The sequence below is a fragment of the Cervus canadensis genome, chromosome 2, assembly GCF_019320065.1.
Source record: "Cervus canadensis isolate Bull #8, Minnesota chromosome 2, ASM1932006v1, whole genome shotgun sequence".
In the NCBI taxonomy this organism is placed as follows: Eukaryota; Metazoa; Chordata; class Mammalia; order Artiodactyla; family Cervidae; genus Cervus; species Cervus canadensis.
This window is the reverse complement of record NC_057387.1, coordinates 26,625,085-26,647,546: the sequence shown is the minus strand read 5'-3', so window position 1 is coordinate 26,647,546 and position 22,462 is coordinate 26,625,085. Positions and strand designations below refer to the sequence as shown.

The 22,462-nt window shown below is 47.5% G+C and overlaps 1 protein-coding gene across 3 annotated transcripts in view; it reads left to right on the top strand.

The window, feature by feature from the left end:
* VANGL1 (VANGL planar cell polarity protein 1) overlaps nt 1-22,462 on the top strand; it is a 58,572-nt gene that overhangs the window by 26,460 nt on the left and 9,650 nt on the right. For all 3 annotated transcript variants that reach the window (XM_043459886.1, XM_043459901.1, XM_043459892.1), the window contains 3 exons: nt 17,252-17,385; nt 18,802-18,934; nt 20,327-20,561. In XM_043459886.1, the coding sequence (XP_043315821.1) occupies nt 17,252-17,385; nt 18,802-18,934; nt 20,327-20,561 (502 nt within the window). The remainder of the gene's footprint in view (nt 1-17,251; nt 17,386-18,801; nt 18,935-20,326; nt 20,562-22,462) is intronic.

The following is a 22,462-nucleotide window of genomic DNA, read 5'->3' as shown; positions in this document are numbered from 1 at the left end:
GCTTGGTCCATACTGGCTAATCTTGAAGCCTCTTTCCCCAGCTCCCCCGGGGACAGAAGGTGGCCTGGGACTGGCCCCGTATCTTCCTTCAGACTCCTTCTCAGGACCATTGGTTTTCCTCCTCCCCTGCTTTCATAAGGAGCCCCTTGTCCCTTGTGTGGAGACCCTGGTTGTGGGGCAGAAAGATGGCCAAGGAAGGAGAGGCGTCTTCACTCACAGAGCCCTCAGGTGGGCTCATGAGACAGTCAGGCTGTGAGATCTGGGACAGATTTGGCGTCCATCTCTCCCTGCTGGCCTGAGTGGGCCTGTCACCTGCCGAGCCTTGGGCTAAATCTGGTTCACACCCAGCAGTGGCTGGAAGAGTCACTGGGCCAGAAATAGAACTTCTGAGCTCTTTCGAAGTGTAGAAAAAGACAGGAGGGAAAGGGGAATTGGCATAGACAAAGAGCAGGTCCCGGGGAGCAGAATAGGAGCAGAATAGCAGGTCATCAAAATCAGGAATCAGGATGGTCCACCTTCTGTTATGTAAGTTCCTCCCCCAGTTCCGCCTGTTGGGCTGAGGTGCAGTGATGGCAAATTCTTTTGTTGCTTTCTTTTCAGGCGATTTTGTAGAGTCAGCTGAGGTATTTTTGAAAACAGTCAGAATACCTCCTCTTTAGTGTCTTAAAGAAAATCTGTGTCTCCTTCGCTGTCATAAAAGTTACTTTTAGGAGCCTTGCTTGTTGGCTGGAATGGCTTTTGGGGGCTTATTTGAAACCTTTCAGAAACGGAAAAGGTTCCTGTTGTGCAAAGTGAAATACTAAAGTAGATTAAGATACTTTAACCTTTGCTCAGTGCTGCAGGGGTTAACAGGGCTTTTCAGATGTCTCCCTTTCCCCTCCTTGCTGCCATTGGGATGGGGGCAGGTGCTGTGGGGGTGTCACCCTTTTATAGTTGAGGGCCCCAAGCCCTAGGTTAGGGCCATACTTGAGGCTCAAGGAACCAGCATCTTCCTGTGCATCACACCCCATCCCTGTGTTCTCTACAGCATCCTGGGGTTTCAGCACGTTGTAATTCTACACACATGCTTCACATGTTTTCCTGGCCACATTCTCACAGTGAGTTGCTAACTTTTCCAGGATTTCACCAAACACTATTTTTTTTTTTTTTTAAGAATTTGTAAAATATTTATTTGACTGTGCCAGGTCTTAACTGTGGCACGAGGAATCTTTGATCTTCATTGTGGCATGCAGGATCCTTAGTTGTGGCGGGCAGAATTTTTCTTAGTCATGGCATTCGAACTCTTAGTTTTGGCGTGTGGGATCTGGTTCTCTGACCAGGGGTAGAAGCTGGGCCCCCTGTATTGGGAGCATGAAGTCTTAGCCACTGGACCACCAGGGAAGTCCCCAGTTACGAGATTTTGATCTGACTATATATGGGGAGAAACCCAGGAGAAAAGAGACTTGAAATGACGTTTAATGATTTCTCAGTTTTGAAATCTTTAAAGGTAAATACTGTGACTATTAGAGCATAGCCGCTAGTAGAATTGACTGACTGAATCCAAGTGGCAGAACAAAGCAACAGCAATGGAAACCTTACCAGTTAGCAGTGACATAGTCCTTGCCATGTGCTAGGCACCTTCTAAACCCTGAACATGTAAATCATTTAATCGTCACAGCAGTCCTGCAAGGCAGGCATGTCTTCCTCATTTTCAGATGAGGAAACTGAGGCTTGGAGGGGTTACGTAGGTGGTCTATGGCCATACAGTTTGTAATTGTGGGAGGTAGGGTTTGAGGCCAGGCTGGTTCCAGGATGATCTTAACCATTTCACCATGGTGCCCAGGAGCATATGTGTTCATGTTCGCTGCTTTAAGAATGCATGAGTGAAATTTTTAAACATTTTTTGAGTGCTTACTGTGAGCCAAGCTGAGTGCTAGCTATTTTTATACACAGTATTCTATCTCATTTAAATCATAGCTTCCGGGCTGGACAGGAGGGGATGAAGAGCACTGTCAGAGATGGCTGGCTCCCACTCTGCAGTCGGTCCTTAGCCCTATGGGTTCTTTCTTTCAAGCAGTCAGCAAACAAACCTCTGTCTTATTACCACAGTAGTAAGTAGGTATGAGCCTTTGTCTGGTCAAACCTTTTTAACTTTCTGTTTGCCACATGTCCCAAAGAACACCTCTTTTATCTGTTGCTGTTAAAACTACCCCAAAACTTACTAGTTTAGGCAACATTACTTTTTATTTCTCATAGTTCTGTGGGCAGGGCTCAGCTGGGCAGTTTTTTGGCTGGTCTGGCTGATGGTCCCTGTGTGATTGCGGTAATGTGGTGAGTCAACTGGGATCGGGCTGCTCTCTTGTCCAGGTTATTCTGTGGTTCTCTTCTTCCCGCTCTGGGGGGTAGATTCTTCATTAGTGTACTACAGCGTCTCAGGGCTCCTAAGCAGAAGTTCTCAGGCCTGTGAAGGCTTAGGCCTGCAACTCAGCCAGTACCTTGCGTTGCATTCGCTTCTTAGAGCAAGTCAAAGCCCCAGCCCAGATTTCAGAAGCCAGCACTGCACAAGTTAGGGACTTTTGGAAGGGTTGGTTCATTAGGGTCCATGGTGTGGCAGGCTCCCAAGACAACCTCAGGCTCTCATTTTCAGAGCCTGCATATACTTATAGTTCTAAAAAAATTTAATTATTGACTTCAATTCCTCCCAGAGTCCAGAAGTAACATATTTTATGTCAGAGAAAGAGCTGCTATACCGTCATCATGTGAACATCAGTGGAGGGTGATAGCTGATAGTCATAAGCAAGGAGAAAGACACAGAAGCCACAAAAGCAGAGTTAACTCTCATCTTGGTCTTCTGGGAAGCTTGTCTGTTCACAGTGACCCGTTGTGTGAGATATTCAGATTGCTGAAGCGCCATTGTACCTAATCCAGCCAGCCGGTTTTTTTTTTAACTCAATGTCATTGAGACTAAGAGTACCTTATAAATTGGCATTGACCGTGGACCTTTTAATCAAAGGTCTGGTTACTGCTCACAGAACTACTCATGCATGAGAAGAAATGATTCTTGGATTGATTTTCAAACAGTGGATATTTATGATTGTGCATGGTGTTAGAACTATTATAGAATGAATATGTTCCCTCCAAAATTCATAGCTATAAATGAGAAAACAAGGAACATGTATTTGAACAATGAAGAAAAGGTGATCTCTGTAGTAAAATGGCAAAGAACGTTGTGGGATTATGTTTCTGTTCTAGTGTTTTGTGGAAGGTAGAACTTGCAAGCAATGAAATTGGAGTTTTTAGCCGAAGAGATTTCTAAGCAAACTATGGAAGGTACAGCTTGAGTCCTCCTTATTCTTTATTTTAAAATGAAGAAAAGAGAGGAATTGAAGAAGGAATTGTTAAGCAAAAGGAAACCAGAACTTGAAGATTTGAAAAATTCTCAGCTTATCCATATTGCAAAAAAATGAGGAAGCATGTACTAAAGAGAACACCAACAGGTGACTGACAGCCGTTTGATAAGGAGATTAGCATAGGTGTGAACCAGGGATGGAATCGGTCCTCTCATCAGAAGCCAGGAATAAAGATGGGATTACACCAGTAGAAACACTGTCAACTGAGACTAAAGGAAACAGAGAAAGTGTTGTAAAATGAGGGAATGCTGTGAACATGCATTATCCTTCAGGAAAAGAGAAGAATGATTCCAAAGGTGATTCAGGATCATCACTCCTGCCACAGGCTCAGGGGCAAGGCTGCTTCCTCACTGGGTTCAGAGGATGGTCCCCTGCCTTGGTTTCAGTGGGCCTGGTTCCATTGGCAGGGCCAGGCCGCAGAGCCTTAGGAGGGTGATGGGCCACCCCAGTGGGCCCCAGGGACAAAATATTAAGCTAAAGAGGATCATTCTCAAGTGTTAAGATCTGATGGAATTTACCTTGCTAGGTTTTGGACTTGCTTAGGACCTTTCACCCCTTCCTTCTTTCCAGTTTCGTCTTTTTGGAATGGGAATGTCTCTCTTGTGCCTGATTCACCGTGAAATTTTGGAAACGCGTAACTTGTGTGGTTTCACAGTTCACAGCTGGGGAGGAATTTTGCCTCAAGTCCCATCCATATCTGATTAGATGAGATTTTGGGCTTTACACTTAGAGTTGATGCTGGAATAATATAAGAGTTTGGGAATTGTGGGGATGGAATGCATGTGCTTATGTGCTTTGCATGCAAGAAGGACATGAATTTGGAGGAACCAGAGATGGAATGTTATAGGCTGAATTGTGTACCCCCAAACCCATAGGTTGAGGGACTTTCTTGATGGCTCAGTGGTAAAGAATCCGCCTGCAATGCAGGAGATGCGGGTTCGATCCCTAGGTGGGGAAGATTCCCTGGAGGAGGAAATGGCAACCCACTCTAGTTTTCGTGCCTGAAAAATCACCTGGGCAGAGGAGCCTGGCAGGCTACAGTCCCAAGGGTCTTAAAGAATTGGACAGAACTGAGTAGCTGAACACACATACAAATCCATAGGTTGAAGCTCTAAACCCCAGTTTGGCTGTATTTGGAGTTAGGACCTCTAAAGAAGTAACTAAGATTAAGGGAGGTCATCGGTCTTGTAAATTAGTGTCCTTATAAGAAGCACCAGAGATCTTATGTGTGTGCTTTCTCTCCTGGTGCATGCGAACTGGGGAAAGACCATATGAGAGCATAGTGAGAAGGCAGCTGTCTGCAAGCCAGGGAGAGTCTTCAGCAGAAACTGAATGGGCTAGACCTTGAACTTGACTTTGAGGCTCCAGATCTGTAGGAAAAGTAGTTTCTGTTGTTTAAGCCACCCAATCTGTGGTGGTTGAGCTAAGGACGGAAACATTCCCCATACTGCTGACCTTTGATCCCAAAGCCCCAGGAGACCACAGATCAGTGAGCATAGCTTGACCCCGTGAAACAAAGCTCCTGTTGTCCTCCAGCTCATGCCTGCTTCCTCTCAGCTTGAGTAGGGGGCCTTGTTTCTCTCCATGGCACTTTGGCTTTCCAGTTAGAGGTGAGAAAGGGAGAGTCTCCTGGGAAGGTTAAGGTTATTTCAGGGTATATCTGTCTCCACTGGAAATCTTACGTCTGTGATTCTGGGTCAAATAATATCAAAACCAGTGATTACACTGCCGATGAGGCTTGGTTGTTGTGCTGGGCTGTGGACCCCTCCCTTCCATGTCTAAGACCAGCACCAGCTGTCTCGAGAGCCTGGCTCCATCACCTTTCAAGTTGGAAATGTTTTTAAATGACCACCAGAGGTCTTGGTTCATGTTTTTTATGATCATGGCTTCGCACGCAGTCTCATTTTTAGAAATATACCTTCTTGTGTAACTGCTCTTCAGGAAAGATAGTTGTAGTCCCCATCCCCACTCCCTAAGGAAACAAAGGATAAGAATGAGTAAGAGCTGAAGAGCAGAATGTCAGGTTTTACTCAGTCTCTGCTCTGCTGTGGGAGAATTTGGAAGGTGGGCTCAGAGCTGCCGTTTGTGGTTTGGCCCCATGGTGCCTGTTAAAAGTGGCTTTAATGAGAGTGTAAGGTGCTGGATACTGTGGGCCTGTGTTTGCTCAGCTGCCTGCTGGCAGCAGCCACAGCTGGGAAGGCTGCCCTCGCACGGCATCTGCCCACAGGCCCTGCTCCGAGGCAGAGCGGACAGATCGGAGCTCGGGACGTGACCCTGGTTTCCACCATCTCCCCAGGGGCCCTGGGCGGCTGGTGGTGGGTCCACACTGGAATGGTGTGTGGTCTGTTTTCCAGGGACTCGCCCCGCGGCCAGCCCAGCATTTTGCACGTCCCATCCACAGACCAATGGGTGTGATTTAGTGCAGTATGTGTGCTCTGCTAACTCTCGAGGGCAAGTGGACAGGACTCTCTTTCCCTGTCCTGCTCTGTATTGACCTCGATTAATCTCTGTAAGTAGAGATCCAAAGGCTAGGCCTGTTGCCCTTGGCCTCCAGATCTTTCCATGTGGGCACCTGCGCTTCTTCTTAGGGCCAGAGGTACCCGAGTCAAGGGATGTGAGGCTGGATAAGAGTAGGCCAGCTGAGCATGCTGGGTGGGTCTGGAGCTGCCCTCAGTCCTGATCTAAATCTGCTTTTCAAGGCACCCAGAACAGGTGGCTGTCTTTGATGTTTATCTGGTGTGATTCAGCTCAGTGGTTTAAAGCTTGGAAGGCAGAATTCCCATCGCAGGCATGGCAGGTGCAGCCCAGGTTGGACCTTGTGAGAGGTGACAATGCGCTGGGGCTTGTGCCCTGGCCTGGAAGTGGGCTGCAGGCTCTCTGGGCAGATGTGGCCATAGCCAAGCCTGTCACTTGAGGGGAAGCACAGCTCGTGGGTCCCCCAGGTGCGGGGGTCTGCCAGCATCTTTCTGTTTGGGGACAGTCAGCCGTGACTGGGTCATCCCCTAGGTGGGGACTCGCTCATCAGCGGTGTCAGCTAGCTCCGAACCTCCCGGTGATTGCCGTGTTCCAGCTTAGAGGCATGCCATGCATCTGGTTGTTTAGTTCCTGTGACTAGGAGGACCGGGGTGTTGTATGAAGCTCTCAGCCACTTCTGTGCTCATGGCTCCTCCCAGTGCTGACAGTGTGATCTCTGAGCTGGCTGTCTGTGGCTTTGCTTGTTTTATTAGAGAGGATATTTCCCAGATTACACTTTCTTAGCAGAAACTAAAAAGAGGATGTTACAGGAAGGGGTGACCCCTTCTAGGGCCCAAGAATGGACTCTTGTCTAACACTCAGAAATGAATTGTCCACGGAGACACAAGCTGACAAAGCAAGAGGCTTTATTGGGGATGGGCACCCGAGTGGAGAGCAGTAGGGTGGGGGAGACCAGAACTGCTCTGCCACGTGGCTCGCGGTCTCGGTTTTATGGTGATGGGATTAGTTTTCGGGTTTTCTTTGGCCAGTCATCCTGACTGAGGGTCCTTCCTGGTGGCTTATCCATTGCTCAGCCAAGGTGGAGTCCAGCGAGAAGGATTCTGGGAGGTGGTTGACACGTGGTATCTCCTTTTGACCTTTCCTGAACTCTTCCGGTTGGTGGTGGCTTATTAGTTCTGTGTTCCTTACCACGATCTCCTGTTGTACAATAACTCACACACATGGTTACTGAGGTCCTTGGCCAGGGTGGGCAGTTTCAGTTAGTGTGCTTCCCTTAACAGGGACAGGAAAGGGCCCGCAGTGCCCTGAGTGCCCTCCAGATTGCATGTTCATTTCACCTTCTTCCTCCCAGAAATAGCTATCCTGGCTTCTGCTTGCAGTTTGCTGTCTTTCAGCGGGATCCCCTGCAGGGCTTGTCTGCAGCTGGTGCTCAAAGCCTCATCCAGGGACACCTGCCAGTTTGCGGATCTCGATTCAGAGAACGTGGTCACTGAAGCTGAGCTTCTAGCAGGCCTGGGTCACCGGAGAATCCATGTGGCCTAGGGAAGGGCCTCCTCGGACCTCACCAGCAGGACAGGGATGCTGACCACTGTCCCGTCTCATGATGGGCCTCACTTCGAGATCTCAAGCAGCCATGTGTGTCCCCCCTGCTCTGTCATGACAAGGTCCCAGAAAATCCTGCCTTTCTCCCACATCTTCCTGCATCCTAACCCAGACCTGTCTGTGAGCACAAGCAGATTCCAGTTTTTGCTGCTCCCTCTTCTCAGGTTCCAAGGTGGTCATTGCCTGTTATCTACGTGGGACTTGTGTAGGCTACCGGCCCCAGTGCCACTGTAGGACAAGCCTTCTAATTAAAGGGCAGGAGGGCCAGGAGGTATAAACACTTGTGTGTCCAGTTCTCAGCAGAGGAGGTGGCAGCAGCGTTCAGGGGTAATTATATTTGCATCTCTGGGACTCACATAAATGAGTCCCAGCATTACTGCAAACACTCCTGACCGTCGGTCACATGGAAGTCAGTTTACCTCCCAAGTCCAGTGACACCCACATATCCAGGAAGCTGTCGCCTTGTTCACTGTCCTGGGAAGAAGTAGCAATCAGGTCAAATCAAGGTCATCCGTTTCTCTCCCAGGGTGGGATTTTCCCAAAGAACTGAATCAATTTTCATTGTGGATCCTTCATTTTAGAGTTTGCTCAAAGACCTGATTCCAACCTAAAATGCATCTACTGGGTAAGGAGCAGGAGCTGGGGTGGCTGTGGTACCCAGGCCCCTTTTACTGGCTGCATCCTCTGGGTCTTCACTGCGGCTCACCCTCGCTACTACCCGTGTCCCTACCGACCTCTCTGCTCACCCTCTCTCCTTTGCCATTCGTCCAGAGCTTCAGCCACCGTTAACCTTAGCCCAGCCTTGCCCTCTACCTGCCTCCCTCCTTCTGTACTACACAGAAGTGTATTCACTTGCATGGTGGCTGGCGTGCATGTGTGCTAAGTCATTTCAGTCATATCCAACTCTTTGTGACCCTATGGACTGTAGCCCACCAGGCTTCTGTGTCCATGGGATTCTCCAGGCAAGAACACTGGAGTGGGTTGCCTTGCCTTCCTCCAGGGGCTCTTCCCCACCCAGGGATCGAACCTGCATCTCCTACAGCTTCTGCATTGCCGGTTGATTCTTTTATCATTGAGCCACCGAGGACCACAAACTGAGTGGCTTGAAACAATTTCCTCTGAGTTCTGGAGATTAGAAATCCAAAATCGAGGTGTTGGCAGGGCCATGTTTTCTCTGCACCCAAAAAGAGGCCTCCCTTGCTCCTCCTGGCTTCGGCAGCTGCCTGCAGTCCTTGGTGCTCTTCCCCTGCAACCCCATTGCTCTTGTCATAGCCACTTAGGAGGATTGTTGAACACCAGTCTGTTTCTGCCTGTGGTGCTTTCTCCACCTGGAATTGACTTAACAGCCTGTTATCCACAAGGTTTGACCATCATTCATCTTTTAAGACTCAGCTCAAAGACTCGGCTCTGCCTTCTCTGTGGATCTTCACCTCCACTCCAACGCTGTGTCTCAGCCCCGGGTCACTCTGTGTACTTACCTGTTCAGGTGGTTGTCATCATCGATGGGATTGTGAGCCCCATGCGGGGTCATTCACATCCATCCCAGAAGCTGGGACGTAGTGGGTGTTCGTAATTTCTATTAATACTTGCCTGTGGAGGGAGTTGTGAAGGCTGGTCATTAAGATCTTTCTGAATGTCAGTGTTTATAGTTGGCTGGCAGGATAATGAAAATTGACCCTGAAAGGGGGCTTTGGGGATTTCACTCTGTGGTCAGAACACTCTCTCTCCAATGCCTTCCTGTTAGTGGGGTTTTTCTGTTGTTGCTGTTCAGTCGCTAAGTTGTGTCCGACTCTTTGTGACCCCATGGACTGCAGCACATCAAGCTCCCCTGTCCTTCACTATCTCCTGGAGTTTGCTCAAATTCACATCCATTGAGTCATTGACTGGTTTGATCTCCTTGCTGTCCAAGGGACTCTCAAGAGTCTTCTCCAGCACCACATTATCAACAACGAAGCTAGCGTTTGTGGGGGGCAATAGCATGTAAGAAATGCTTTCTTGTTTTTCACACATTGGGAAAGCTGTTTTTGTTGACAAGCTAAAGGAAGCAATTAACATTTGAAAAGAGGTGGCTAAAACCAGAGCAAGGCTTCCCCACCTGACCCTTTCTCTTTGCTCTGGGAGAAGATAAAGCTGCAAAGTGTGCCTCTGATGAGTGAGCTCTAAAGCCTTTATGTTTCTGATTTTAATAGCATAAGCTAGATTAAGGAGATCAAACGAGTCCATCCTAAAGGAAATCGACCCTGAATATTCATTGGAAGGACTGATGCTGAAGCTGAAGCTGCAGTACTTTGGCCAGCCGATGCCAAGAACCAACTTATCGGAAAAGACCCTGATGATGGGAAAGATTGAAGGCAGGAGGAAAAGGGGACTACAGAGGATGAGATGGTTGGATGGCATCATTGACTCAATGGACGTGAGTTTGAAAAACTCCAGGAGATGGTGAAGGACAGGGAAGCCTGGCGTGCTGCAGTCCATGGGGTCACAAAGAATTAGGCACAACTGAGGGACTGAACAAAAACAAGATTAATTGCGGAAGTCCCGGTCAAATCCAAGGAAAAGTGAATGAACAGGAAATAGATAGTTCTGTACTGGGTGTGGGGGGGTGCGGGGGGCAATGCTTTTTTTATGTCTCAGAGCCCTTATCTGCAAAATAGGAAGGTTAAAAGGGAGGAGATTTATGTCCACAATTGTTTTCTTCTAGTATTTGTTGGACATTTACAAGAAAGAGGGCCTTGGGTGTGGAAGGAAGTCGTGGGTGGGGGTGGACCAGTGGGTAGAACTTAAAATAAGGTCATTTTAGTACAGAGTGAGAATACATTTTCTTATCAAGCATAGGCTGAATGATTTCTGGGGTGTTTTAAAGAGCTTATGCTTGAATTGGAAGTTGGGACAAGATGGACTCTGATTTCTTCTATTCTTGAGTCTATGATTGGGTGGGTGAACACTAAAACTCTCTTCATTTCTAAAATGTTGTGATTTGATGTAAGTAGAGATTGAGTCATGCTTTTTATGTCCGGGAATGGGGTGAATATTTTAGCCAACAACCAACCCTATCCCTTGTTACAAGATACTCATATTCCTTAGTAATATGATAATGCTTTATGTTCATATAATCCTTTATAGTTTGTAGATGCTTTCACTGGCAGTTTTTCATTTGCTCTTCTCAATAACCAAGTGCAGTAGTTGGTATTCTTTCTCCGTCATCAGCCAGTAAACAGGCCAAAAAAGGAAAAATGACTTACACAGTTTACGGAGCAACAGGATCAGAGCTGGATTCCGGGCCCTCTGACTCCAAGGCAGTGCGTGGTCTACGTTGTATACCAGGATGCCTCCCTGAAGCTATAGTTTTGATTTTTCAGAAAGCAGAGATTTGGCAGCAAATACTGCATAAAAACAGAGAATAGCCTGACTTTATATATAGTGAGTCCCTAAGGAAAACAGTACAGAGGGGACCGGTCCTCATGGTACCCACCTGTTGGCCCTTGATGGGAAGGGTCATACTGGTGCACACAGGGGACAGATTGGCCCCCACAATAAACATGGACAATGCTACCGTTAATAAGCCATTTGCTTTGGGTCAGGACCTTAAAGTTTATTATCTCATTTAATCTTTAAAACAAACCTAAACCAGGCAGGCAACTTCTTCTTGGGAAATAGGAAAGTGGAGGGCAGACTCTGAGTCTCCAACATTTTTCCTGACCTTAGTGCCAACTGTTGAAGTCTTAGGAAGTCATTAACTTTGGAATTGTCCCCATTGACATTTATGCTTATGAGACAATTTACCATGGGTGACTCCAGTCCCAGCTCAGACCTGTATGTTTGGACCTCACAATCTGTCACTAGAATTTATGATCAGCTGCCTGCACTGGGCTTGCACACGTCACTTCATTAACGTTTTAGTCATACATTTTATACAATTGAGCATGTTATAGAGGCTTCCCAGGTGGCACCAGTGGTAAAGAACCGGCCTGCCAGTTCAGGAGACGTAAGAGATGTGGGTTTGACCCCAGTGTTGGGAAGATCCCCTGGAGGAGGGCATGGCAACCCACTCCAGCATTCTTGCCTGGAGGATCCCATGGACAGAGGAGCCTGAAGGGCTGCTGTCCATAGGGTCTCAAAGAGTCAGACACAACTGAGCAACTTAGCACACACGCATACCATGTTATAGCAAGATTGTCTTGTGGTGTTATAGTCTCAGCTTACAGATGAAGAATCTGGGGTGTGGAGAAATGAGTTAATTTGTTCAAGGCCAGAGAATTAATGGAAGAGTCAAGGGTCATGCTATCTGGGTCCCAAGCCCACACCATTTGCAGTGTGCATTCTTCTCCCCCTATCAGAGAGCATGTGGAGGCTGCAGAGCTATAGATAGGACATGGATTTGTTTTTGTTTTTCAGAATTTATTCTTTGAAGGCATGTCTTTCAGAGTTTTATGAACTAAAATTTGAACTGTATTCAGAGGTGCTTCTGTTGGTATTTTAGAAATGTAGCACGTAGGTGGAGCTCTCTTCTCCATTGCCATGGCACTTGTATGATGGTTATTACTGACACTGGAAGATGTTTTATGGCTGATTAGATGCAGCATTTCACATTCCAAGTTCTCTGTCCTGAAAAGAAAATAGGCCAGTAAGGCAGGGGTGAGTTGCAGATTCCACTGTGGATGCTGAATTCCCTCAGACGTCTGTGCTGACCCATCGCTGCCCTGTCTTGTCCACGAGCTCAAGTTTGGACCAAGTAGTGTTGGGGGGTTACTTTCCCATTGGGAACGATATCAGCTATTTCTGGTCCTGATCATGGGTGTTCCATCGTCTATGTTGTCCCTTCCTAGGCCCATTTGGGATTCCTGTACTTGCTTTCTTCTTTTTAAATTATTTATTTAATTTGTGGCTGGTTCTTCGTTGCTGCACGGGCTTTTCTCTAATTGCGGCGTGCAGGCTTCTCATTGCAGTGGCTTCTCGTGTTGCAGAGCACAGGCTCTGGGGAGCAAGACTTTAGTAGTTGTGGCATGTGACTCAGTAGTTGTGGCTCCTGGGCTCTATAGTTGTGCTGTGAGATCTTCCTGAACCAGGGATCAAAACCCTGTCTTCTGCATTGGCAGGCGGAATCTTTACCCCTGAGCCACGAAGCCCTCTACTGTGTCTTTATGTGCAGGTCGCCAGTGAATTTCTGTATGAGCTATGTGTATCTATGGGCTATTTTCCCCACATATTTGCAGTCTGTAAAGACAGGTATTTCCCTGGGTAGTGACTTGGGAGGGTGTATTAAAATGCAGTAATTATTGAGCTCAGAGCTCTATGTCTTGGGAAAGTGCTCCTTGCCATGAGGTTTTGGTGGGGCCCTGTGCACAATCAGTCTGGAATCAGGCTCCACCTGCCTGTATTACAGGGTTTCTGCATGAGGATTGTTCAGCCGGGTTACTGCCTCTTGTCTCTGACTGTGATGGTGATAAGAGAGGCGGCATGTTTCTCACCAACTTGGTTTTTCTTGCCTCCCTCCTTCCCTTGAGATGATCTGGTCTGGAGACTGGGACTAGTTGAAGGGCTTACTTTTGTTCATCTCTGAGCCCCCTTTGCTTCTGAAACTCCATGGTTTTGTGAAATACACGCTCAGAACTGATCCTGTACCTCTGGCAGTTTGAGGGTTTTCTCAATGAGCAGGCTGGGCCAACGAGTACCGTGCACTGTGGGGGAGCCACAAATAGTGTCTCCCTGTGTGGGGGGATGGGGGGAGACTTTGACAGGCTTGCTGGAGAACCACCCTAGCACTTGAGACTCTGCTGAGAGATTAGTGGGGACCAGCGGGTTGGAAAGGTTTCCTGAAAGAAGTCAGTTCTCCTTTGGCCCTGCGAGATGCTATATTTGAAAGATGCTAAGGATGGCGCTAGTGGTAAAGAACCTGACTGCCAGTGCAGGAGATATAAGAGATTCAAGTTTGATCCCTGGGTCAGGGAGATCCCCCTGGAGGATGGCATGACCACCCACACCAGTATTCTTGCCTGGAGAATCCCATGAACAGAGGAGTCTGGCTGTCTACAATTCATAGGCTTGCACAGAGTCATACACAACTAAAGTGATTTAGCACGCACACAAGGGGCAGAGGCAGTTCAGAGCCTTCTGAACCCCCACACTGGCTGAGGACAGGGGGTGCTCCTGCATCCTAGCCTTGTGGGGCCATGACCTAGACCAATGCCAGGGTACCCTGCAGGGTGTCCCCTCAGGAGGTGCCAAAAGATACGTTAGTCATGGGTTTCTTTTATCCTGGTTATTGAACAAACTCAACCAATTCAGAGCATGAATCTGGGAGCCAGAATAGAAACAAAAAAGACCTTAGATTTGGGGTTGAAATTGACATCAGACTTTGTACTGGAGCAAGAGTCACTTAGTCTGAGCAGAGCTCCTCACTCAGGTGCCTCAAAGCTCATTTTCTCTGTTCACACTAACGTTGAAGTTGTACAGGGACAGAGGGTGATGGCCCGAGGCAGCGAGGTTAACAGCAACTAGGAATGACTCTGATAGCCAGTTGTGAGGGAGAGCATGGGAGAAGAACGTGGCGTGGGCGTGGGCACAGAGCTCCGCCTCCCAACGGGGTCTGACCCCTCTGCTCTGGTAAGTAGGCGGCACAGCCCAGCGCTTAATGCAGGGGATGATCATGCCGACTCGTCAGCAAGACTCCGGTCATATATCACATAGTTGACTGTCTTCAAAAAGATGAGGAAAGACAGACTAGATTTTAATCCAAATCTCAGCTTTGTGTGTGTGTTTTTTTTCCTTTTTTAGCTCCCACTTTAGCTGTCACCTTGGGGGCAGGGGGTTGGGGTGGGGATGGAGAGCAGGTCCACCATTGCTTCTGGGGCTTTCTGGAGCCTCTGTTGAGACGGGGCTGGAGGAAGAGAATGCCACCTATCCCATGTTACCTGTCTGGTCCCTGAGCCCTCCCTAGGCCTCCCAGGGCTCTGGCGTGATGCAGGCTGTGGATTTGCCCAGCCCTTCCATAGCTGGGCATGGGCAGACACCCTTTCTCTGGGTGACATGGTGGTTTGGGGGGCAGAGAGGTTGGAAAATATGGCCACCAGGCTCCAGTCCAGCCGTTCCCTCTCCGCCTCCCAGGCCCCAGCTGAGTTAGTGTGACAGTCTGGGCCTCTCCTTGCGGGCTGGCTGAACAAAAAAGCCAAACCCCACAACCACAGAGGGTTTGCTTTGAAGACGGGCCTGAGAATAAGCAAGTTTTAAATCTTGATCAGGGGAATACTTCTGTGCTGGATTCCAGACCTCTTGAGATGTGTCTGTGTCAGCACAGGAGTGTGGGGTGAAGTGGTCTGCAGGCTGAGAATCTGTGTGCGTGAGACCTGTGTCTGTGTGGAGGGGCTCCGCATCTCCAAGAAGCCCAGAGACTTTGGAAAAGCAGTACCTGGGCAGGGGGATGAGGTACACAGGAGCTCCGGAGCGTTTGTCTGTGACGGGTGACTAGGCAGGGGCCTTGGTGGGTCTAGGATGGAGCAGGTGTGCCGAAGCAGCACGTGCCCTGCCCCAGGGGGAAGGTCACAGACAGAGGAACAGCGAGGAGGCTGGCCATGCTGAGCCAGAGATCCTCTGGGCGGGGGCGTCTATAGAAGTTGGGAGGTCTTCTGCACAAAGATCTGTGACACACAAACCTCAAGGGCCCCTTGACTTCCTCAGGAAGCCCACCCAGGGGCCCACCCAAGTCCGGGCTGGTTAGAAGCCCTCCTCTGTGCTTCCTTGGCTCCTGTGCATTCCAGTTGGTGGTCACAGAGCTTCCATTCCACTTCCATCAGCAAGGAGAAGCTCTTCCTACCCTGTCTTTGCATTCCCAGGACTTGACTGACGCAGGTACTTAAATAAGAACATGATGAGTGGGCGACTGAGAAATGAATGACTAGGGCTTTTGAATGTGGGTTTGCTCTTAGGAATCTCATTCTTCTGTTACTGGAAGTTGATCTTGCCACTTCTCCCCAGCCCTGCATGAGTGTGCATATCTAGGTTGATACTAAGCCTTGACTGAATGCAGATCACAGATCAAGGCCCTGTGTGGGGATATGAGTCAGAAAGTACTGCTGTGACTCAGCTCTCAAGGAGGTTAGCTGGTTGACTTCTAGACTGTTTTTCGATTCCCATGTTAAACTCTGGGAACACGACCCCAAGAGGAGCTGAGGACTAGATTGACAGTGTCAAACTGATGGGTTAGGGGCTATCTTGTCTTGGTGTGAAGATCCCTGAGCCCGTTGGAGAGGTATAGCAGGCAATGGAATCCTCTGGGAATTAAAGGCAGTTGTGTCCTGATGCCCAGGCTATTGTAAATAATCCTTATAAGCACATCTACTTCAGCGGGGAAGAGTCTGCCTTCAATGCAGGAGCTACAGGAGACTAGGGTTCGATCCCTGGGTTGGGAAGATCCCCTGGAGTAGGAAATGGCAACCCACTCCAGTATTCTGGCCTGGAGAATCCCATGGACAGAGGAGTCTGGTGGGCTAAAGTCCACAGGGTCTCAAAGAGTCAGACACGACTCAAGTGACTTAACACATGCACTTAGCAGGGAACCAGGAAGACAAATATAAAGGGCAGAATATAAATAACTTTGTATTTGTATTACAAAGTGGTTAGTGAACACCTAAGAGACCTGGAGAGGTTGGTACATACATACACTGTCCTGCAGCAACCGCACATCTGGGAGACGAGCACAGGTTAGAGGATGGAGATCCAGACTGAAGTTCCAATGCTACTGTTTGGTGGCTGTTACCCTGCCTGCAGGTCATGGATTTTTGAGTCTTGGTTTTCTTCCCTTGAATGATTATGAGTGTCAGGTGAGATGAGGTATGTAAAATCCCTGGCTGTGTTAGTATAGGGCACTCTTTGATGTGGGGAGTGTCCTGCATCTGTGACTAAGAACCTGTTCTTTTGCGACTGATGCCGAGTGTGGGTGCCCCAGCCCCCCCACCACCCCACCCTGCTGCCTCTTCTCTGCTCCTCCACTGCTCGCCGAGGGGCCAAGCAAAGGGCAAGTTAGAGATCTCAGGACACTGGCAGGGAGGGTCCCCTTCACATACCCTCTTGGAGGACTGGAGGCAGCAACTCATGGAGCTGGAGGCCTTGCAGACCAAGAAAGAGGGAGGTCTCAGCTGAGACCTCAGGGGAAGGAAAAGGGTCTTAACTTCCTCTGAAAGAGGGAGTTCTCGCTGGCCTGGGATGGATGGGACTAAGAGAAGGAGGTGTCTGCAGCTAGCATCTTTCCAGCGCACTCTTCTCTGTGCAGGTGTTGTTTGAGCTATAGAAAACTGAAAACCCTATCTTCCTTCCACTGGGGGCAATGAGGTGTATGTGGAGACACTGCTCTGGATCCTGAGAAACTTAATCTATACTTTGTTCTTTCACTCAGTAGCTCTGAGGCCATCTGTAAGTCTCTTGACCTTTTGGGGGCGGGGAGGGGCGGTCCTTAGATTGTTCTGCTGTAAACTGGAAAAATGAGGATAGTTCTGTGTAGCCTAAACAAATCTAAATGAGAAGTTAAAACATTCCCTTCTTACCTGTTAGCTACATCTGATGTGGCTAATGATGTGGCCTGGGAGAAGACTTAGAATCCAGTGGATGATGGGGCTTAGTTTTGTCTTTAAATTTTCATCCTGGAGACAAAAAATGTGGTGAAACCCAGGAGCCTTCTGTATGAGGCTATCTTTGGTGTTTTATTATTTTACCTGACTCCAAAAGATGATTTTTTTTTTTCATATAGGACCTACTGGGAAAAAAACTGCATTGATTTTATCTTTTTTTCTCAGTATCCAGCGAGCAGCATTGGTGGTTCTGGAAAATTACTATAAAGATTTCACCATCTATAACCCCAACCTCCTAACAGCCTCCAAATTCCGAGCAGCCAAGCACATGGCCGGGCTGAAAGTCTACAACGTAGATGGTATGTACCTTGAAGTGATGTCTCTGGTGGATGTGGGAGCAGGTGGACAACTACAAAGATTAAACTCTGTTCTGTTTGGTTCTATTCCTCTCTCAGTTTGCCTTTATGGTACATTCTCATGTCAGAACAATTTTTTCTTTTCCTCTTTCTTTTTTTTTTTTTGCTGGCAAACATATTTTTACAGAAATGTTGATTTACAGTCTACATGTGTGGGAGTTTCATTCATCTTGAGATTTTATGAAAACTGCAGGGAACAATAATGATGTAGTTTTTCTGCCTCCTGCTGTGAATATCATACATTGAAAGCTCATAGAAAAAGCCTGCTTTTCAAAATTTGGATAGGTTACCTGAAGATTCAGGTACCCCAATCTGTTAAGACTGTAACTCCCAGGTCAGGCATCTGGTGAGGTTCTTACAGGCGTTTCTCAGTCCTGGCTGGGAGCTAGGATTGAGTGGGTGGAGGGAGGCCAGAGGCCAGTGCGGGGACATCAGAGCTGTGTTTCAGGCTATCAGATGGGTAAGTGCAAGAAACAGGACATGGTATCATTACTTGCAGGACACCTTGGGTCAGAGCAAGAGCTCTGCAGCCTAGAAGAAGATCATGTTAACAAGTCAAGTAATTTGTCAGTTTGGGTGACAGTATCCTCCCTGGTTTTTTTCATCCTTTTGGCTATATGAGATGTTCACTGTCTTGTGAATCTTAAAGGATGGGTAAATTTCACCTGTGATCTGAAAACTTAGTGCAGAATCCCGTTAGCCAGCCAAGCCATTGAGTAGATACTACGTAAGGAAGCATGCGATCTGCCTTGTCCTTCTGTTCAGGCGATCCATGGTCAGGCGATCCATGGTCAGGGCCGTGAGACCAGGAGTTCTAGGTCTGTCTTAATGAACGTTACATTTTGGAAGCCCCGAGCATGGGTCTTCTCTGTAACAGTTGTGGACACCCCAGCAGGCTCATGGTCAGTGTCTGTGTGGGTGTTGACTCTTTTCTCTGTCCTTTTCTCCCCATCGCTTTCATTCTCTCCCATTGTCTCATTGCTGAAATGCATGTTCCAGCTGCTCTCATGGCCAAACTGGAACTTCCTGTGACAGATGGTAAATAACATCTTCAGCACACTCTGTTATTTTGGGTCAGCATTTTAATTGTCAAGCGTTCTTCATCTCCTATAGAGTTTTTTTTTTTTTTTCCATTTCCATTCATCAGATTGGGTGTTCAGGAGATTTCCTTCCTCTTGTGAGCATTTTGAGCGCAGAGCAGGGGTCATGTTCATCTTTCTGGGAGGTTACCTTTGGGATTTGTATATGGGCTTCACAGGGGTTGGGCAGACGGTACTGACAGACTGTGGACTAGTTTTCTGCTGTTTCTCACCCCAAGGCATTAAAGCTGTCCTTCCTCCACCGTCCTTTCCCCCAAAGGCCCCAGTAACAACGCCACGGGTCAGTCCCGGGCGATGATCGCCGCAGCTGCTCGGCGCAGGGACTCGAGTCATAACGAGCTGTATTATGAGGAGGCGGAACACGAGCGGCGGGTAAAGAAGCGGAGAGCAAGGTACACTGCCCAGCCCCCACACCAGCACCCCGACCAGACTTTCTTTTTGCATGTACACTGACTCTTTCTTTAAAATTTATTTTACTGAAATGTAGTTGATTTACAATGTCATTAATTTCTACTCTATAGCAAAGTGATTGTTACACATACATGTACATTCTTTTTCGTATTTTTTCTGTTATGATTTATCACAAGATTTTGAATATAGTTCCCTGTGCCATTCAGTGGGACCTTGTTGTTTATCCATTCTACATGTAATGTGCATGTGTGTTAAGTTGCTCCAGTCATGTCTGACTCTTTGCGACCCTATGGACTGTAGCCTGCCAGGCTCCTCTGTCCATGGGATTCTCCAGGCCAGAGTACTGGAGTGGGTTCCCATCCCCTCCTCCAAGGAATCTTCCCAAACCAAGGGATCAAACTGGGTCTCCTGCCTTGAGGCGGATTCTTTATCCTCTGATCCAACAGGGAAGCCCTCCTACATATAATAGTGTGCATCTAATCTCAAACTCCCCATCTGTCCCTCATCCACCTCCCTCCCTCCCTTTTGGCAACCAAAAGTCTGTTCTCTAAAGACTTTGTTTTTTTTAACCAGAATGAAATTTCAGTTTATAAACACAACCTGCTTGGGTCTTTGGAGGGAATCTCGCTCCAGTATTTCTCAAACTGTAGCATGCAAAAGCATCACCAGGAGGACTTGTTAAAACACAGGTCTCAGGTTCCGGCCCTACCCGCAAAGGTTACTTACTTTTCAGTAGGTCTAGAGTGGGGCCCACCCAAGAATTTACATTTCTTAAAAATTCCCAACTGATGATGAAGCTGCTGGCCTTCAGCCCACACTTTGACTGGCCCGCCCTCTATCCCCAGGCCCTTGCTGGTTTTCAAGAGCTGATCACTTTAGCTGAAGTGGACAAAGATGGTTTTCATCATACGTGCTGGGCCTCTTCCTTCTTTGTTCCCTGGGGCTGCTGGTGTGGGCGGCTGGATGGAGAGGATGCAGCTCTGGTTCTGCATAGAGCTGCTTCTGTGCCACCGGCCACCTCTCAGTGCATGCAGAATCTTCTGTAGCCACAGTTTGAGGGGCCTTAAGACTCTTTTCATCTCACCCTTGGTTGTAGTGGGTCTCCCAAGCAAATTAGTGGCAGAATTGAGATTAGGAGTCATCTCCGCAGTCCCAGCCTCCTCCCTCCTCTCCCCGGAGCCCCCATTCCACGTATTACTTTTGCCTTTGTCTTCCTTTCCCCTTCCCTCACCTCCCTATTGTCTGGGGTGACACCTGAGGATGGGAGCCTTGGGCCAGCTGGCGGCCGACTGGGAGTCCTCCTCCCACGTTCTGTGTGACTCTGTTTTCAAGCCCTGCACCGCTGTCTGATTACCGTGTTTCATCGCCTCCAGGCTGGTGGTCGCAGTGGAGGAGGCCTTCATCCACATCCAGCGTCTCCAGGCTGAGGAGCAGCAGAAAGCCCCAGGGGAGGTGATGGACCCCAGGGAGGCCGCCCAAGCCATCTTCCCCTCCATGGCCCGGGCTCTGCAGAAGTACCTGCGCACCACTCGGCAGCAAAACTCCCACAGCATGGAGAGCATTCTGCAGCACCTGGCCTTCTGCATCACCCACAGCATGACCCCAAAGGTGCGTCTTGGCGCCGAGCTCGCAAGTCCCATTTTAGGGTGTTGTCAGGGATGATAAATTCAATGGTTTCTCTAAAGCACCCACTGATAAAAATTAATGTTTCTCGCTTATTTTGTTGTCTTGGTGCAGTTGTGTTTTTTTTCCTTTTTTAAAAAATTTATTAATTTTTTAATTGAAGGATAATTGCTTTGCAGAATTTTGTTGGTTTCTGGCAAACATCAACATGAATCAGCCATAGGTATACATATGTCCCCTCCCTATTAAACCTCCCTCCCCATCCCACCCCTCTAGGTAAGTTACAGTCCCAGCTTGAGATCCCTGCGTCATAGAGCAAATTCCCATTGGCTGTCTGTTTTACATATGGTAATGTATGTTTTCATGTTACTGTCTCCATACATTGCCTCCTTCCCGGGTACAGTTGTTTTTCAAACGTGGCTTTGAATTGAAGGCTTCTGGATTCAAGCAGAGGAAAGACTTTCACTTAGAGATAGCCCAGGTAGTAATTCAGGGTACTCTGTATATCCTGGGCCTGAGTTGATTTGTTCTAACCTGGCACCTCTATCAGCTAGTGGGAAACCTTGGGCCAAGAGCTTAATGGCTCTGTGCCTCAGTTTCCTAGTCTGTAAAATGGGGATAATACTGATGTCCACCTCATGGGGTTGTTGTGAGAACTAAAAGAGTTCATTCCTGTGAAGTGCTTAAAACAGCATCTGTCATAATGTAAGGACCAAGTAAATAGCCATTATCATCAGGGGTAGAAACCACCCTCTCACTTTGTTTGGCGTTTTGTCTGTTGGGGGGTTAGTTTTACTAAGTGATCTTCTGGACCATTATGACATGAGCACGCTTTTGGGGATGTTGCAAAGAACAGCCATCTGTCTAATAGAGGGCTGCGGCCAAGGAGGCAAAATACAGTGTTCAGCCAGTGACCTCTTCAGACAGAAGTGGATTCAGATCCTGACTCCACCACCTAATTGGTTTGTGACTTTGCCTAAGTTACTCTACACTTGTTTCCTCTTTTATAAAATGGAGATAATAATAGTATCTACCTGATAGGATCATTGTATGAGAATTGTGTTAAATATGGCAGCATGACATGTGTGGTAGAGAATAAATGAGCTTGGCATACGGTTTGCATGTAACACTGGTAGTGATATTATTGGTATAAAGGCCTGTGTTCATACATTGCCCCATACATATACAACTGCTGGCTGCACTGTTACTAACCTTATCAAACCCTAGGAAAGTAATATGGAGATATTCAGTAAGAAGCCATAACATTTTCCATATTCTTTGGTTCACTAATCCCCCTCCTAGAAAGAGTACTTAGCACAGTCAGTGATATACACTAATGTATATGTGGGTTATTTTGCAAAATACTCTTTATTAACTCCAAACTGGAAATAACTTAAAAACAGAACAGTGGCTTACAAATTATGGTATATCACCTCTTAAAATGTGGAAGAATCTGTTAGAATATTAAGTTACAAAAAGCAGAATGCAAAAAAGTATGGACACTGTGGTTGCAAGTGAGTACAGCATGTCTGCCTATGCAGAGGGATAGCTCATACCACATAGAATGGAAGTGGTTATTTTCCTTTTTCCTCAAGGTTTTTAAGTTTACTGGTTGCTTTCTTTTTCACTTAAAAAAAGTATACTTTTCCGAATTAAAACTAATAATCTTTATATAAAAATCCAAACATTAAAGAGAAGTATAATGTACGAAGTAAAATTTTCATCCCTGCCACCTAGACAGTTCTTACTAATATAAAGAATGGGTTTATATTCCTTCAAGTGTGTGTGTGCGCTTAAAGCAGAAATGAACAAAAAAGAAAAAGAAAGAAAGAAATGGGAATCTCATACCATATAGGTATAGTTTGGAAACTTGGTTTTTTCACTTA